At 45.0% G+C, this 15,174-nt stretch overlaps 1 protein-coding gene across 1 annotated transcript in view; it reads right to left on the bottom strand.

Moving 5' to 3' along the window:
* LOC129812664 (tyrosine-protein kinase receptor-like) overlaps positions 1 to 15,174 on the bottom strand; it is an 85,337-nt gene that overhangs the window by 24,394 nt on the left and 45,769 nt on the right. The window contains exons 5-10 of the mRNA XM_055864424.1: positions 13,759 to 13,898; positions 13,527 to 13,667; positions 8,731 to 8,880; positions 1,431 to 1,531; positions 935 to 1,095; positions 593 to 687 (exon numbers count right to left, since the gene is read on the bottom strand). Coding sequence (XP_055720399.1) covers positions 593 to 687; positions 935 to 1,095; positions 1,431 to 1,531; positions 8,731 to 8,880; positions 13,527 to 13,667; positions 13,759 to 13,898 — 788 coding nt within the window. The remainder of the gene's footprint in view (positions 1 to 592; positions 688 to 934; positions 1,096 to 1,430; positions 1,532 to 8,730; positions 8,881 to 13,526; positions 13,668 to 13,758; positions 13,899 to 15,174) is intronic.

Genomic DNA, 15,174 nt, shown 5'->3' with positions numbered 1-15,174 from the left:
GGCAAAAGGGGGTGCAACTCAATACTAGGAAGGTGTCCATACTGTTTGTGAGACTGTTTAGTGCCAAAAGTAAGGGGTTGAATGTAAAAAAATATATATACAAATGATTCCGGATGTTTCTTATATCTCTCAGACACTTCAGAGTAAACTTCCTTTTTTGGGACTGTTGTTCCATGTAGTGAATCTGGTTTTCAATGCGTTTGTATGGGCTAATAGCAGTAAAGCCAAATACAATGTTTGATCAAATCATTTTTGTATTATTTTTGGGATAATTCAAGGGGTCTTAAAATACACATTCAAATAGCTTTTTATAAAACAATTCAATATAGCTTAGTACGGGGCTTAGACTGTAATGGGTTAAGGAATATTAGCTATATCTTTATGAAAGAGGCCCCTCTCAATCAGTATGTAATCTTAAGACATTTAGGGAGTTTTACTCTATCACTGTTTGTTTGAGAGATTATTCAATGACGTGCTAGGAGCCCTCCAAATGTTTGCCCACTGTACTCTAGCCACACAGTATGCTACATACAGTATCTATAATGAGAGCTGCCTTTGTGTTGTGTACAGATTGTGTTACATGGAGGGCTACCTGTGTCAAAGCATGCTGCACCCAGGGCGATGTCATCTAGGGCGATGTCAGCATTGGAGCCTGGTCCCCACAGAGCCTTCACCTTGAGGTGGAACCTGGAGGGAAACACAGAATGGCATTATTTTCATATTAGTTTAAGTACCAAAAAGTACCTTCAATTCTTTCACATATCAGTCTATGCATTTCTTATACAGTATACTACAAAAATATATTTTGTACTAACTAACACAGTCATAATTTATTAATGAACTACAATCACTCAAGAAACGCACTTTGAGCTTTTATGCGCCGTGTGTTTGGCACCTCTGGTCAGTAATTTAGCAGTAAATGATGGCACTGTACCCATTGAGGAGGGCAGGTAGCTGCAGAGTGATGTCCTGCCAGTTGTCTTTCCACTGTCCAGACCTCTCCCACACCAACGGGGACGCAACAGTACTGTTATCCTCCAGCGACAGCAGCACGGTGCCATTAAACTCCCCATAGAGATACAGGGAGAAATGCAACTGCAGACAGAGACATCAAGAACAGACGTTACGGGGAATTTCATGACATACTATTTGAAGACGTGAACATGGCTTAACTGTATGATGTTTAATATTATGTGTGTGGTACTAGAGGACTGCTCTTTGTTATGATAGACCCGCTGTGACCACCTGACTAATTACAAAAAAATGTAAGACTTGGCTACGGTTGTGAGATTCTGGCATCTTTGAGGGTGCTTCTAAAACTTCCTTAATGAAGATGTCTAGAACTCATCCGTGAGTCATCAGTGAGCATTAGGTCAGTAGGGGAGATTTCAAGGAAGCCATTGGTGGAAAGATATGTCTATTTTTCTCACCTGACAGGCTATGGTAGAGACCGGTCGGGGGAAGGAGGAACTTCGGACAGACGCTTTAATACTTGAACTGTTCCCTCTCACCGCCAGGAACAGGAAGTGCCCTGGGGGGGAGACAATAACTGCAACACTGAAGGGAGTGAACACTGACATAAATTTGCACCACTCAAAAGGGCATGACTGATAGAGCTCTGAAGAGAACAGCCTTTTAGTCCTCATCTGCAAAACAATATATATTGCCTTGGTGCAGTGCTTGTCAATTTGGAATGAAACCAATTGGAGCTATAAACTGAAATGCAGAAGTCAGTGACAGGAAATAAATTCTGCAGAAACATGGCACGTTTTACCTCACACCACATCATGCTGGGCTAGATATAAAGTATTCAAGTATTACAACTGATTGTAAATCATCTACAAACTTTCCAAAGGACGATATTCAAAAATATTCAGTGTTAACCCCATAGGGCAGGAGTATTCAACTCTTACCCTACGAGGTCTGGAGCCTGCTGACAGGAGAATTCAACTCTTACCCTACGAGGTCTGGAGCCTGCTGGCAGGAGTATTCAACTCTTACCCTACGAGGTCTGGAGCCTGCTGGCAGGAGTATTCAACTCTTACCCCTGCGAGGTCTGGAGCCTGCTGGCAGGAGTATTCAACTCTTACCCTACGAGGTCTGGAGCCTGCTGGCAGGAGTATTCAACTCTTACCCTATGAGGTCTGGAGCCTGCTGGCAGGAGTATTAAACTCTTACCCTACGAGGTCTGGAGCCTGCTGGCAGGAGTATTAAACTCTGACCCTACGAGGTCTGGAGTCTGCTGGCAGGAGTATTCAACTCTTACCCTATGAGGTCTGGAGCCTGCTGCCCAGGAGTATTAAACTCTTACCCTACGAGGTCTGGAGCCTGCTGGCAGGAGTATTCAACTCTTACCCTACGAGGTCTGGAGCCTGCTGGCAGGAGAATTCAACACTTACCCTACAAGGTCTGGAGCCTGCTGACAGGGGTATTCAACACTTACCCTACAAGGTCTGGAGCCTGCTGGCAGGAGAATTCATCTCTACCCCTACGAGGTCTGGAGCCTGCTGGCAGGAGAATTCAACTCTTACCCTACAAGGTCTGGAGCCTGCTGGCAGGACTATTCAACTCTTACCCTACGAGGTCTGGAGCCTGCTGGCAGGAGAATTCAACTCTTACCATGCGAGGTCTGGAGCCTGCTGGCAGGACTATTCAACTCTTACCCTACGAGGTCTGGAGCCTGCTGGCAGGAGAAATCAACTCTTACCCTACGAGGTCTGGAGCCTGCTGGCATAAGAATTCAACTCTTACCATGCGAGGTCTGGAGCCTGCTGGCAGGATATTCAACTCTTACCCTACGACGTCTGGAGCCTGCTGGCAGGAGTATTCAACACTTACCCTACGAGGTCTGGAGCCTGCTGGCAGGAGAATTCAACTCTTACCCCTACGAGGTCTGGAGCCTGCTGGCAGGACTATTCAACTCTTACCCTACGAGGTCTGGAGCCTGCTGGCAGGAGTATTCAACTCTTACCCTATGAGGTCTGGAGCCTGCTGGCAGGACTATTCAACTCTTACCCTACGAGGTCTGGAGCCTGCTGGCAGGAGAATTCAACACTTACCCTACGAGGTCTGGAGCCTGCTGACAGGAGAATTCAACTCTTACCCTACGAGGTCTGGAGCCTGCTGGCAGGAGTATTCAACTCTTACCGTACGAGGTCTGGAGCCTGCTGGCAGGAGTATTCAACTCTTACCCTACGAGGTCTGGAGCCTGCTGGCAGGAGTATTCAACTCTTACCCCTACGAGGTCTGGAGCCTGCTGGCAGGAGTATTCAACTCTTACCCTACGAGGTCTGGAGCCTGCTGGCAGGAGTATTCAACTCTTACCCTATGAGGTCTGGAGCCTGCTGGCAGGAGTATTAAACTCTTACCCTACGAGGTCTGGAGCCTGCTGGCAGGAGTATTAAACTCTGACCCTACGAGGTCTGGAGTCTGCTGGCAGGAGTATTCAACTCTTACCCTATGAGGTCTGGAGCCTGCTGCCCAGGAGTATTAAACTCTTACCCTACGAGGTCTGGAGCCTGCTGGCAGGAGTATTCAACTCTTACCCTACGAGGTCTGGAGCCTGCTGGCAGGAGAATTCAACACTTACCCTACAAGGTCTGGAGCCTGCTGACAGGGGTATTCAACACTTACCCTACAAGGTCTGGAGCCTGCTGGCAGGAGAATTCATCTCTACCCCTACGAGGTCTGGAGCCTGCTGGCAGGAGAATTCAACTCTTACCCTACAAGGTCTGGAGCCTGCTGGCAGGACTATTCAACTCTTACCCTACGAGGTCTGGAGCCTGCTGGCAGGAGAATTCAACTCTTACCATGCGAGGTCTGGAGCCTGCTGGCAGGACTATTCAACTCTTACCCTACGAGGTCTGGAGCCTGCTGGCAGGAGAATTCAACTCTTACGCTACGAGGTCTGGAGCCTGCTGGCATAAGTAATTCAACTGTTACTATGCGAGGTCTGGAGCCTGCTGGCAGGATATTCAACTCTTACCCTACGACGTCTGGAGCCTGCTGGCAGGAGTATTCAACACTTACCCTACGAGGTCTGGAGCCTGCTGGCAGGAGAATTCAACTCTTACCCCTACGAGGTCTGGAGCCTGCTGGCAGGACTATTCAACTCTTACCCTACGAGGTCTGGAGCCTGCTGGCAGGAGAATTCAACACTTACCCTACAAGGTCTGGAGCCTGCTAGCAGGAGAATTCATCTCTACCCCTACGAGGTCTGGAGCCTGCTGGCAGGAGAATTCAACTCTTACCCTACAAGGTCTGGAGCCTGCTGGCAGGACCATTCAACTCTTACCCTACGAGGTCTGGAGCCTGCTGGCAGGAGAATTCAACACTTACCCTACGAGGTCTGGAGCCTGCTGACAGGAGTATTCAACTCTTACCCTACGAGATCTGGAGCCTGCTGGCAGGAGTATTCAACTCTTACCCTACGACGTCTGGAGCCTGCTGGCAGGAGTATTCAACTTTTACCCTACGAGGTCTGGATCCTGCTGGCAGGAGTATTCAACTCTTACCCTACGAGGTCTGGAGCCTGCTGGCAGGACTATTCAACTCTTACCCTACGAGGTCTGGAGCCTGCTGGTAGGAGAATTCAACTCTTACCCTACGAGGTCTGGAGCCTGCTGCCCAGGAGTATTCAACTCTTACCCTACGAGGTCTGGAGCCTGCTGGCAGGAGTATTCAACTCTTACCCTATGAGGTCTGGAGCCTGCTGACAGGAGTATTCAACACTTACTGTACGAGGTCTGGAGCCTGCTGGCAGGAGTATTCAACTCTTACCCTACGACGTCTGAAGCCTGCTGGCAGGAGTATTCAACTCTTACCCCTACGAGGTCTGGAGCCTGCTGGCAGGAGTATTCAACTCTTACCCTACGAGGTCTGGAGCCTGCTGGCAGGAGAATTCAACTCTTACCCCTACGAGGTCTGGAGCCTGCTGGCAGGACTATTCAAGTCTTACCCTACGAGGTCTGGAGCCTGCTGGCAGGACAATTCAAATCTTACCCTAAGAGGTCTGGAGCCTGCTGACAGGAGTATTCAATACTTACTCTACGAGGTCTGGAGCCTGCTGGCAGGAGTATTCAACTCTTACCCTACAAAGTCTGGAGCCTGCTGGCAGGAGTATTCAACACTTACCCTACAAGGTCTGGAGCCTGCTGGCAGGAGTATTCAACTCTTACCCTACGAGGTCTGGAGCCTGCTGGCAGGAGAATTCAACTCTTACCCCTACGAGGTCTGGAGCCTGCTGGCAGGACTATTCAACTCTCACCTCTACGAGGTCTGGAGCCTGCTGGCAGGACTATTCAACTCTTACCCTACGAGGTCTGGAGCCTGCTGGCAGGAGAATTCAACTCTTACCATGCGAGGTCTGGAGCCTGCTGGCAGGACTATTCAACTCTTACCCTACGAGGTCTGGAGCCTGCTGGCAGGAGAATTCAACTCTTACGCTACGAGGTCTGGAGCCTGCTGGCATAAGTAATTCAACTGTTACTATGCGAGGTCTGGAGCCTGCTGGCAGGATATTCAACTCTTACCCTACGACGTCTGGAGCCTGCTGGCAGGAGTATTCAACACTTACCCTACGAGGTCTGGAGCCTGCTGGCAGGAGAATTCAACTCTTACCCCTACGAGGTCTGGAGCCTGCTGGCAGGACTATTCAACTCTTACCCTACGAGGTCTGGAGCCTGCTGGCAGGAGAATTCAACACTTACCCTACAAGGTCTGGAGCCTGCTAGCAGGAGAATTCATCTCTACCCCTACGAGGTCTGGAGCCTGCTGGCAGGAGAATTCAACTCTTACCCTACAAGGTCTGGAGCCTGCTGGCAGGACCATTCAACTCTTACCCTACGAGGTCTGGAGCCTGCTGGCAGGAGAATTCAACACTTACCCTACGAGGTCTGGAGCCTGCTGACAGGAGTATTCAACTCTTACCCTACGAGATCTGGAGCCTGCTGGCAGGAGTATTCAACTCTTACCCTACGACGTCTGGAGCCTGCTGGCAGGAGTATTCAACTTTTACCCTACGAGGTCTGGATCCTGCTGGCAGGAGTATTCAACTCTTACCCTACGAGGTCTGGAGCCTGCTGGCAGGACTATTCAACTCTTACCCTACGAGGTCTGGAGCCTGCTGGTAGGAGAATTCAACTCTTACCCTACGAGGTCTGGAGCCTGCTGCCCAGGAGTATTCAACTCTTACCCTACGAGGTCTGGAGCCTGCTGGCAGGAGTATTCAACTCTTACCCTATGAGGTCTGGAGCCTGCTGACAGGAGTATTCAACACTTACTGTACGAGGTCTGGAGCCTGCTGGCAGGAGTATTCAACTCTTACCCTACGACGTCTGAAGCCTGCTGGCAGGAGTATTCAACTCTTACCCCTACGAGGTCTGGAGCCTGCTGGCAGGAGTATTCAACTCTTACCCTACGAGGTCTGGAGCCTGCTGGCAGGAGAATTCAACTCTTACCCCTACGAGGTCTGGAGCCTGCTGGCAGGACTATTCAAGTCTTACCCTACGAGGTCTGGAGCCTGCTGGCAGGACAATTCAAATCTTACCCTAAGAGGTCTGGAGCCTGCTGACAGGAGTATTCAATACTTACTCTACGAGGTCTGGAGCCTGCTGGCAGGAGTATTCAACTCTTACCCTACAAAGTCTGGAGCCTGCTGGCAGGAGTATTCAACACTTACCCTACAAGGTCTGGAGCCTGCTGGCAGGAGTATTCAACTCTTACCCTACGAGGTCTGGAGCCTGCTGGCAGGAGAATTCAACTCTTACCCCTACGAGGTCTGGAGCCTGCTGGCAGGACTATTCAACTCTCACCTCTACGAGGTCTGGAGCCTGCTGGCAGGACTATTCAACTCTTACCCTACGAGGTCTGGAGCCTGCTGGCAGGAGAATTCAACTCTTACCATGCGAGGTCTGGAGCCTGCTGGCAGGACTATTCAACTCTTACCCTACGAGGTTTGGAGCCTAATGTCAGGAGTATTCAACTTACCCTACGAGGTCTGGAGCCTGCTGGCAGGAGAATTCAACTCTTACCCTACGAGGTCTGGAGTCTGCTGGCAGGACTATTCAACTCTTACCCTACGAGGTCTGGAGCCTGCTGGCAGGAGTATTCAACTCTTACCCTACGAGGTCTGGAGCCTAATGGCAGGAGTATTCAACTTACCCTACGAGGTCTGGAGCCTGCTGGCAGGAGAATTCAACTCTTACCCCTACAAGGTCTGGAGTCTGCTGGCAGGACTATTCAACTCTTACCCTATGAGGTCTGGAGCCTGCTGGCAGGAGTATTCAACTCTTACCCTACGAGGTCTGGAGCCTGCTGGCAGGAGTATTCAACTCTTACCCCTACGAGGTCTGGAGCCTGCTGGCAGGAGTATTCAACTCTTAGCCTACGAGTGTCACGGATCCCTCCGGTACTTTCATTACGCACACCTGTCCCCTATTCCCACTGATTAGTAATTGTATAAGTGTGCCCTTGGTTCACCATTGTCCTGTTGATTATTGTTACAATGTCCGTTGGTGCGTGTGAGTACCTGTGCTGTGTGTTTTGGGCTTTCGTGCCCTTGTGGATTGTAGCAGATGATTACGGGTCTCGTCCCGTGGGTTAATTATTGGGTGCTTGTGTTATTTATTCGAGGTGCTCCTCGCTCTTTTGCTTGGGTTTCAACCCTGTGTTTTGTATAGTGTTTGTTTGGTGTTCGTCCCCGTGCCTTTACACGGCACGCTGTAATTTGAGTATAATAAAAAAAAACTATTACGCATTCCTGGGGTCTGTCTCCCGAATCCTTTATACCAACGTGACAACGAGGTCTGGAGCCTGCTGGTTTTGTATTCTTCCTAATAATTAATTGCACCCACCTGGTGTGCCAGGTCTAATCATTCCCTGAACAGAGGGGAAAAGCAGTGGAACTGGCTCAGAGGTCCAGAGTTGAGTTTCAAGGCCATAAGAAATTCCTCTGACTAAGCCAGTGTTTACCAAACTCGGTTTTGGGGTACCCCAAGGGGTGCACGTTTTGTTTTTTGCCCTAACACTAGACAGCTGATTTAAATAGTCAAAGTTTAATGATGAGTTGGTTATTTGAATCATCTGTGTAGTGCTGGGGGCAGAAAACGACAATGTGCACCCCTTGGGTTCACCAGGGTCGAGTTTGGGAAACACTGTACTAAGCCATTAGATTCCCAATGTTTTGAAAACTTGAATCTGAATAAAAATTCCATTGGAGTCATAAAAAACATGGATTTCCAGTCTCTGTGTAATATGAGAAAAATGGAAAGAAACCTGAAGGATAATCTTTTCCTATGCAGTCTTCTCATATTTCCACCCTCTCTTAGCTCAAGGACCTGATGGACGAGACTCAGCAGCACTTGAAAACATATTCTCAGAGGACACATCTAACCCTAGAGCTGTAGGATACCATCATATCTCCATTTACAACTCCTGGTCAATTGCCTATTGGGTGCAACAGGTTCTTATACTGATGCCTATACAACTGAATTTTCAGTACACTGTATGTCCACCAGTGTTTAGTGACTGAGTAAAAAACAATACCCAATTTACAGGATGAGGACCAGTCTAGAGTAAAATTGATACTTTATACAGCACAATGCAATACCCAACCTCTATTTATGTCTAGCCTGATAAAGGTGTCATGTATACCCCCTTCAAATAAAGTGTTAGCCAGCAATTTTAGGACTGGTACCCTTTGAGTGACCTGGTGTGTTTTGCACCATTTACCTTGGGTGTTTTGCAGAGCTGTCCCCAGCATGTCTTTACTGTGTTCTAGTTCCTCCCCACTGACCCTCCTCCAAGAGGACAGCTCACTGGACGTTGACCAGCCACAGGACCCAGGCTCAAAGGAACAGTGGGCTCCATAAGGCAGAGTGTCTGTATGGGGACACAGTGGACCAAAACATACTCGCTTCAGTGACTCATTCAGTACCCTATAAACTTATAAATGCAGATACAGCTTATACAAATGAAAGCTTCTAGAAAATTATAAAATAGGACATAGTGACTAGGTCCACAGACTCCCCTTTTCAAAGACTGCCTTGTACACCAATTTGAGCACTCCCTCTATTTTTATTTCTCAGAATGTAGTGGCTCTTGAGTATGCAAAAGAAAGGCTATTCTACTGTGCTGATCCCACAGTGTCTCCCCAGAGTCACACTAGTCAATAGGTCTTATTAGGTCTAAGCAGGGTAGTGTAAACAGAATTGCACAACATTCATACAATAGAAATACTAGTGGCAGAGCTTTTGAAACAGCTGAAATGTACGGCCATTTTCAGGATATCTGAGACTTGTTTTAATTGAGTTTTCACCTGAAATTGCAGTAACAGCTTACAGTTACATTCTGATATTGTCAACGAAGCTTTAAGAAAGGAAACCTCAACAGCATTTTTCCCCTCTTGGCTGCTCCGAGCCACCATCCAGGAAAGAAGCGTGCAGCAAGAAGCTAACCAACTCACCAGGGAATTATCAAAGTTTTCAGTCGCAATTTTGCGTTTACCTCATATAATGACTTCCATGATATTGATAAAATGAAGCCTGTCCACTGGGCACACCACGTCATTTCAGCATGGATAATTGGGTAATATTTGGTAGAGCAGTTGATCAATAAGATTACAGTATATTGTTTACCTTTATTTAACTAGGCAAGTCAGTTAAGAACTAATTCTTATTTACAATGACGGCCTACCCCGGCCAAAACCGGACGACGCTGGTCCAATTGTGCGCCGCCCTATTCTTGGATATTCATCCACTTAAAGACAGACAAAAGTTAGTTGAATTTCCAATGTGTTATCACTATGCTTTCAACCATCTAAAAGCGCAACCAAATTCCAATGGAAAAACAATGTCTGGTTTTTGGTTTAGTTGGCACCCAAATGTCTAACTGAGCCTTCAACCATTTAAAGGGGTACCTTGAGATTTTGGCAATTAATCACTTTATCTACTTCGCCCTGAGTCGGATGAACTCATGGATACCATTTTTATGTCTTTGCATCCAGTATAAAGGAAGTTGGAGGTAGTTTCGTGAGCTAATGCTATCTAGCGTATTAACGCAATGACTGGAAGTCTATGGTATCTACTAGCATGCTAACAGCTACCATGCACTTTCAGTCATTGCGCTAACGATAGTTTGCAATTGCGCTAGTTAGTGACTTCCTTCAAACTGCACGCAGAGACATAAAAATGGTATTGACCAGTTCATCTGACTCGGGGGAAGTAGATAAAGCGCTTAATTGCCAAAATCCTGAAGTATCCCTTTAAAAGCGCACTAAAGTTCATGGGAATACAATGTCAGATATTTTGTTTATTTATACATCAGATGAATCTGTTATTGCTGCGCTTCGTCTCATAACAAATGCAAATGACCAGGATTGCAGTTGAGATTACATTAAAAGTACATGGTGCAAGTGATCAATGCCGATCGAGATTCTGCACAGAATTTAACAGCAATTGTGAAGATCTCTACTGACCTGCGATGACCTATCTTGAACATCCACGCTTTATATACAGTAATAACATAAGAAGAAATGTAGTAACCTCAAAATATGGCCATAGATGTGTTACTCATTTCAAAGTTGAATGTTACATTAGTTTGTTAGATAACCTTAACTTTAGGGCTATTTATTATTTTACAAAATAAGTATTGAATTGTGTTTGGTTGAGAACACAACCAAATATCATCTTTTAACTGCTTGGTTAGTTCCATCTGAGCCACTGGCTTAATCCCATTCTTTAACTTTTATTTGTGGTTGAGTTGGAAATGTGAATCCAGCATATAATTTGTTAACTTGTTGACAAGTTAATTGGCTATTTCATTTATTTCAAAAGTGATACTGTCAAGAATTCTTTCCACCTCATAGCTTGTTTTTTGTTCTGCCATGCACTGTCAACTGTGAGATCTTATATAGACAGGTATGTGCCTTTACAAATCATGTCCAATCAATTGAATTTACCGAAGGTGGACTCCAATCAATTTGCAGATTGGATGATCAATGGAAACAAGCTGCACCTGAGCTCAATTTTGAGTCTCATAGCAAAGGGTCTGAATACTTATTTAAATAAGTATTTCTGTTTTTATTTTTAATACATTTGCAAAAAAATGTCTAAAAACCTGTTTTTGCTTTGTCATTATGGGGTATTGTGTGTAGATTGCTGAGGATTTGTATTTATTTAATCCATTTTAGAATAAGGCTGTAACGTAAAAAAAAAAAAAATTAAGTCAAGGGGTCTGAATACTTTCTGAATCCACTGTATGTGACAAAGTATGATCACATTTAATTAGCTCTGTTAAACCTTCCCTTTGGAATGACTTTGATAGCAACCTAGTAGTTTTTAAGTGGAGATCTCTCAACAATCATTCTCACGATAGCACATTGGTAACAGTCAGTGACAAATAGCTAAGCAGGGCTTGGTTAAAACCCTGGATGGGAGACAAAAGGGTAAATGTAGATAGATCAATTCTCCAGTAGGAGGTGCTGCCCTGCCTGTTTTTTTCTTCTGTTAGTGGATATAACGTTGAACAAATTAAACAAATTAAACATATTTTATGCAAGGTTTCTTCTGTTTACATTTGGTTACCATGACGACATAATCCTGTGGTTGAAATTTCACCCTCAAAACAGTTGATTACTTTTTTCAAATCCAATGTATTTCGTCACAATACGTTGACAAATGACGTTGAAACAATGGTGAATCAACCGGTTTGTGCCCAGTGGGCGGTTTGTTCTATGGTAACTTTAATATGCTGAAACTGTAGTTTTATATTCGTATGAGAGGGGTAAACATTAATGTTTGATATGCTAACGTTACTAGCTAGCATTGATAGCTAGCTGTTTTATTGTCTTGCAAACTACATTTAGCTAATGCGTGTACGAACGAAAAAATGAACCCACAATTCACGTGCTTGGGAATTGTTGCATTATTCAAGTGTACTATGGTTTAGCTGCAATATTCAAGAATGTAGCTAGCCAATATGTTTTAGAGGAAAAGTTCCTTGCATTGTTGAATAGCTTGCAAGCTTACAGGCTAGTCAGTACCAGTGGCTACTGCGATACTAATATTTACGGTAAATTTGGAGCTGCAGAACAAGAACGTCACATTGCCAGCCACAGAAAAGTAAGGCAAGGCTGTAGCGTACATTGAAAAGTTTATGTACATCAGTGGAGGCTGTTGAGGGGAGGACGGCTCATAGTAATGGCTGGAATGGAGTCAATGAAATAGTATAAACCACATGTTTGATACCATTCCATATACTCCATTCCAGGCATTATTATGAGCCGTCCTCCCCTCAGCAGCCTCCATTGATGTACATTTTATGTCAATTGAAATCTTGTCACGCTGCCTCTCCTTAAATGTTTGTCAATGAGAATAGCCTCTTAATTACCTACTGGAGGTACAAGTTGTATTCTCCATGTCTGAACCATTCTTTGCATTGAATATGTTCTGATTGAGTGTTAAGAGGGCTTTTATGACTAATGGTGTTGATGTGAGCATTGATGCAAGGGCTGCAAGCATTGATTGCTACCTTCATGTTGTCACTAACTAATCATTTCCCGTTGTATACATTCACAAAGCTGCCATTTTAAACGAGCATTTACATTCAAATGCCAGTTTAATAATGGAATTTCAATTCCAAGTGGTGTCTTGGAGAAACAGTACATGTATTAAACCCACAGAGAATGGTCCAAAGAAAGATATTAGCCTTAGTGGAAGGAATCTTTTGGCACATTTCTGTCTCTTAATGCAATGCCCATCTAGTGGTTGTTACACTTAGAGAGAAGGAACTGACGGATGAACACAGTAGAAAGAAGGAGAGCACTTACTGTTGGCTAATCCACTGCCTCCAGTGAAAGGATTAACAATTCATCATGGCCTTAAACTTTAATACAGTTAATGCAGGTGGCATGCACCCTGCCAGTAGTACCACACTCTGTCTTTGTGGCTTGTCACATCACTCTCGTCACTTCTAATTGCATTAAATGAATCCAATGAGAATACCCAACCAAAAACGATGTGATTAAAGATGCTGAAACTCTTTTTCCTTTAGGCTTAGCTGTTTCAAACATAATCTGATCACTACGTTATAAGATTTACTTTGAAAAAAAACATTGTTTTGGTGAGGTTTAAAAAAGAAATCAAAGCTGGCAACGAATTATTTTGAAGGCCTATTTGAAAATTCAGAATGTTACAAAACTTATTCAGATTTCTCAAAGTAGGATGTTTGGATCAAATATATACACATATTCGACAACATCTGTCTTGGAAAGATCAGATGCAAGGTACACATACATAGGGCCCAGAATTTGTCCGAGACACATGATGACCATTAAAAATCTGGACCCTGAATTCAACGTCAGTAATGTCATGTGACGTTGTTGCACTGTTGAAGCTGCTCTTAGGGATACTGCGAGATTCTGGCAATCAAGACATTTTTCTACTTTTCATCTGACTCTGGGTAGAAAAAGTAGAAAAACTGCTTAATTGACAGAATCTCGCAGTATCCCTTTAAGGCCTTAGACTCACCACAGATAAATCCCTCATCCTCCCCTAGGGGGCAGTCACTGTGGAAGTCACATACTCTAGTCTTGTCAATGCAGCCTCCTAGGTCACAGTGGAAAGAAGTGATCTCATCACAGTCTGTGCCCAGCTGTAATTCATGGTGACCTGGAACAAGAAAGAGTTCACATTTAGTTTCCAAAATATCATAGCATTTTTATGTTTCTATTAACGTTCGGAGATGTAATTCAGAATTTACCCATGTCACAGTCTATGAGCTCCAGGGAGTCGAGGGCCAGAGTCCCCCTATCCTTCCCCAGGCAAGTGGAGTAGAGCAGGGTCACCTGGAAGGGCTCATCCACCTCTCCAATCACCGTCTCCAGCACCTCCCACTGGGCCCTGTTCCAAGCAAAGGGAGGGTTAACTGTGCATGTGTGTGTGGATTGGCTCTTCTACGCTTGTGGGGACATAAAATCCCCAAAAGTCCCCACAAGGATAGTAAAACAAGGAACATTCTCCCTTGTGGGGACATTTCCCACATCTTCATGAGGACAAGGCTATTTTAAGCTTAGGGATTAGGTGTAGGGTTAGAATTAGGGTAAGGGTAAGGGGTGTTAATGGTTAGGAGTTAGGAGTTAGGTCCCCACGAAGATAGAAGAACAAAACGTGTGTGTGTGTGTGTGTGTGTGTGTGTGTGTGTGTGTGTGTGTGTGTGTGTGTGTGTGTGTGCACGAGGTTGTGGCATGTTTGTCTGGGCAGCAACATCTTGAAAGGACTTTCTGTTCAGATAAATGTCTAAGCAGCCTTGTCTATGTCACAAACAGTCTCTGGTCATCAAACAACTTTAATTTTATGGAAGAAGTGTGTTACATCTTCATACCCAAGGAACCATTATACTACACTTTATATTCTACTTAAAGATTATATAATGACATTTTAGATTTAGGTTTATACATTTCCCTCTCAACTGAAGTCAGCATAACATAACATATTATGTCCACCATCTCAACATCTGCTCATTTAATTATTTTTAAGTGCAATCTATAGTGCCATTGGGATGTCAATATGAATGTAATGTCTTTGTTTGTCATTTTGTCATTTTGTCTAATCCTTGCATGTTCCGTATGTTTTTACATCAAGGACCACTTTAGAAACAAGTGTTTTACTTAATAATGTGCTATCCTCTGGCGACACATTGTACACATTTTTGTATATCTTGCCTAAATAAAATTCAATTCAAACTGTCTAGATTCCAGTCTTTCTTGACAAAATATAGTAAGTACACTGTTCATATTGGCTCTATGCTGTCTCTGTTCCTGCAGTACCATACAACAACCATCCATCCACGTGAGGTTCCCTGAGCTCAACTCAATGACAGCACAGGAGCTAGGAGAGGTTCCCTGAGCTCAACTCAATGACAGCACAGGAGCTAGGAGAGGTTCCCTGAGCTCAACTCAATGACAGCACAGGAGCTAGGAGAGGTTCCCTGAGCTCAACTCAATGACAGCACAGGAGCTAGGAGAGGTTCCCTGAGCTCAACTCAATGACAGCACAGGAGCTAGGAGAGGTTCCCTGAGCTCAACTCAATGACAGCACAGGAGCTAGGAGAGGTTCCCTGAGCTCAACTCAATGACAGCACAGGAGCTAGGAGAGGTTCCCTGAGCTCAACTCAATG

Source organism: Salvelinus fontinalis, chromosome 16 (genome assembly GCF_029448725.1).
Source record: "Salvelinus fontinalis isolate EN_2023a chromosome 16, ASM2944872v1, whole genome shotgun sequence".
Lineage (NCBI taxonomy): Eukaryota > Metazoa > Chordata > Actinopteri > Salmoniformes > Salmonidae > Salvelinus > Salvelinus fontinalis.
This window is presented reverse-complemented; position numbering and strand designations above follow the sequence as displayed.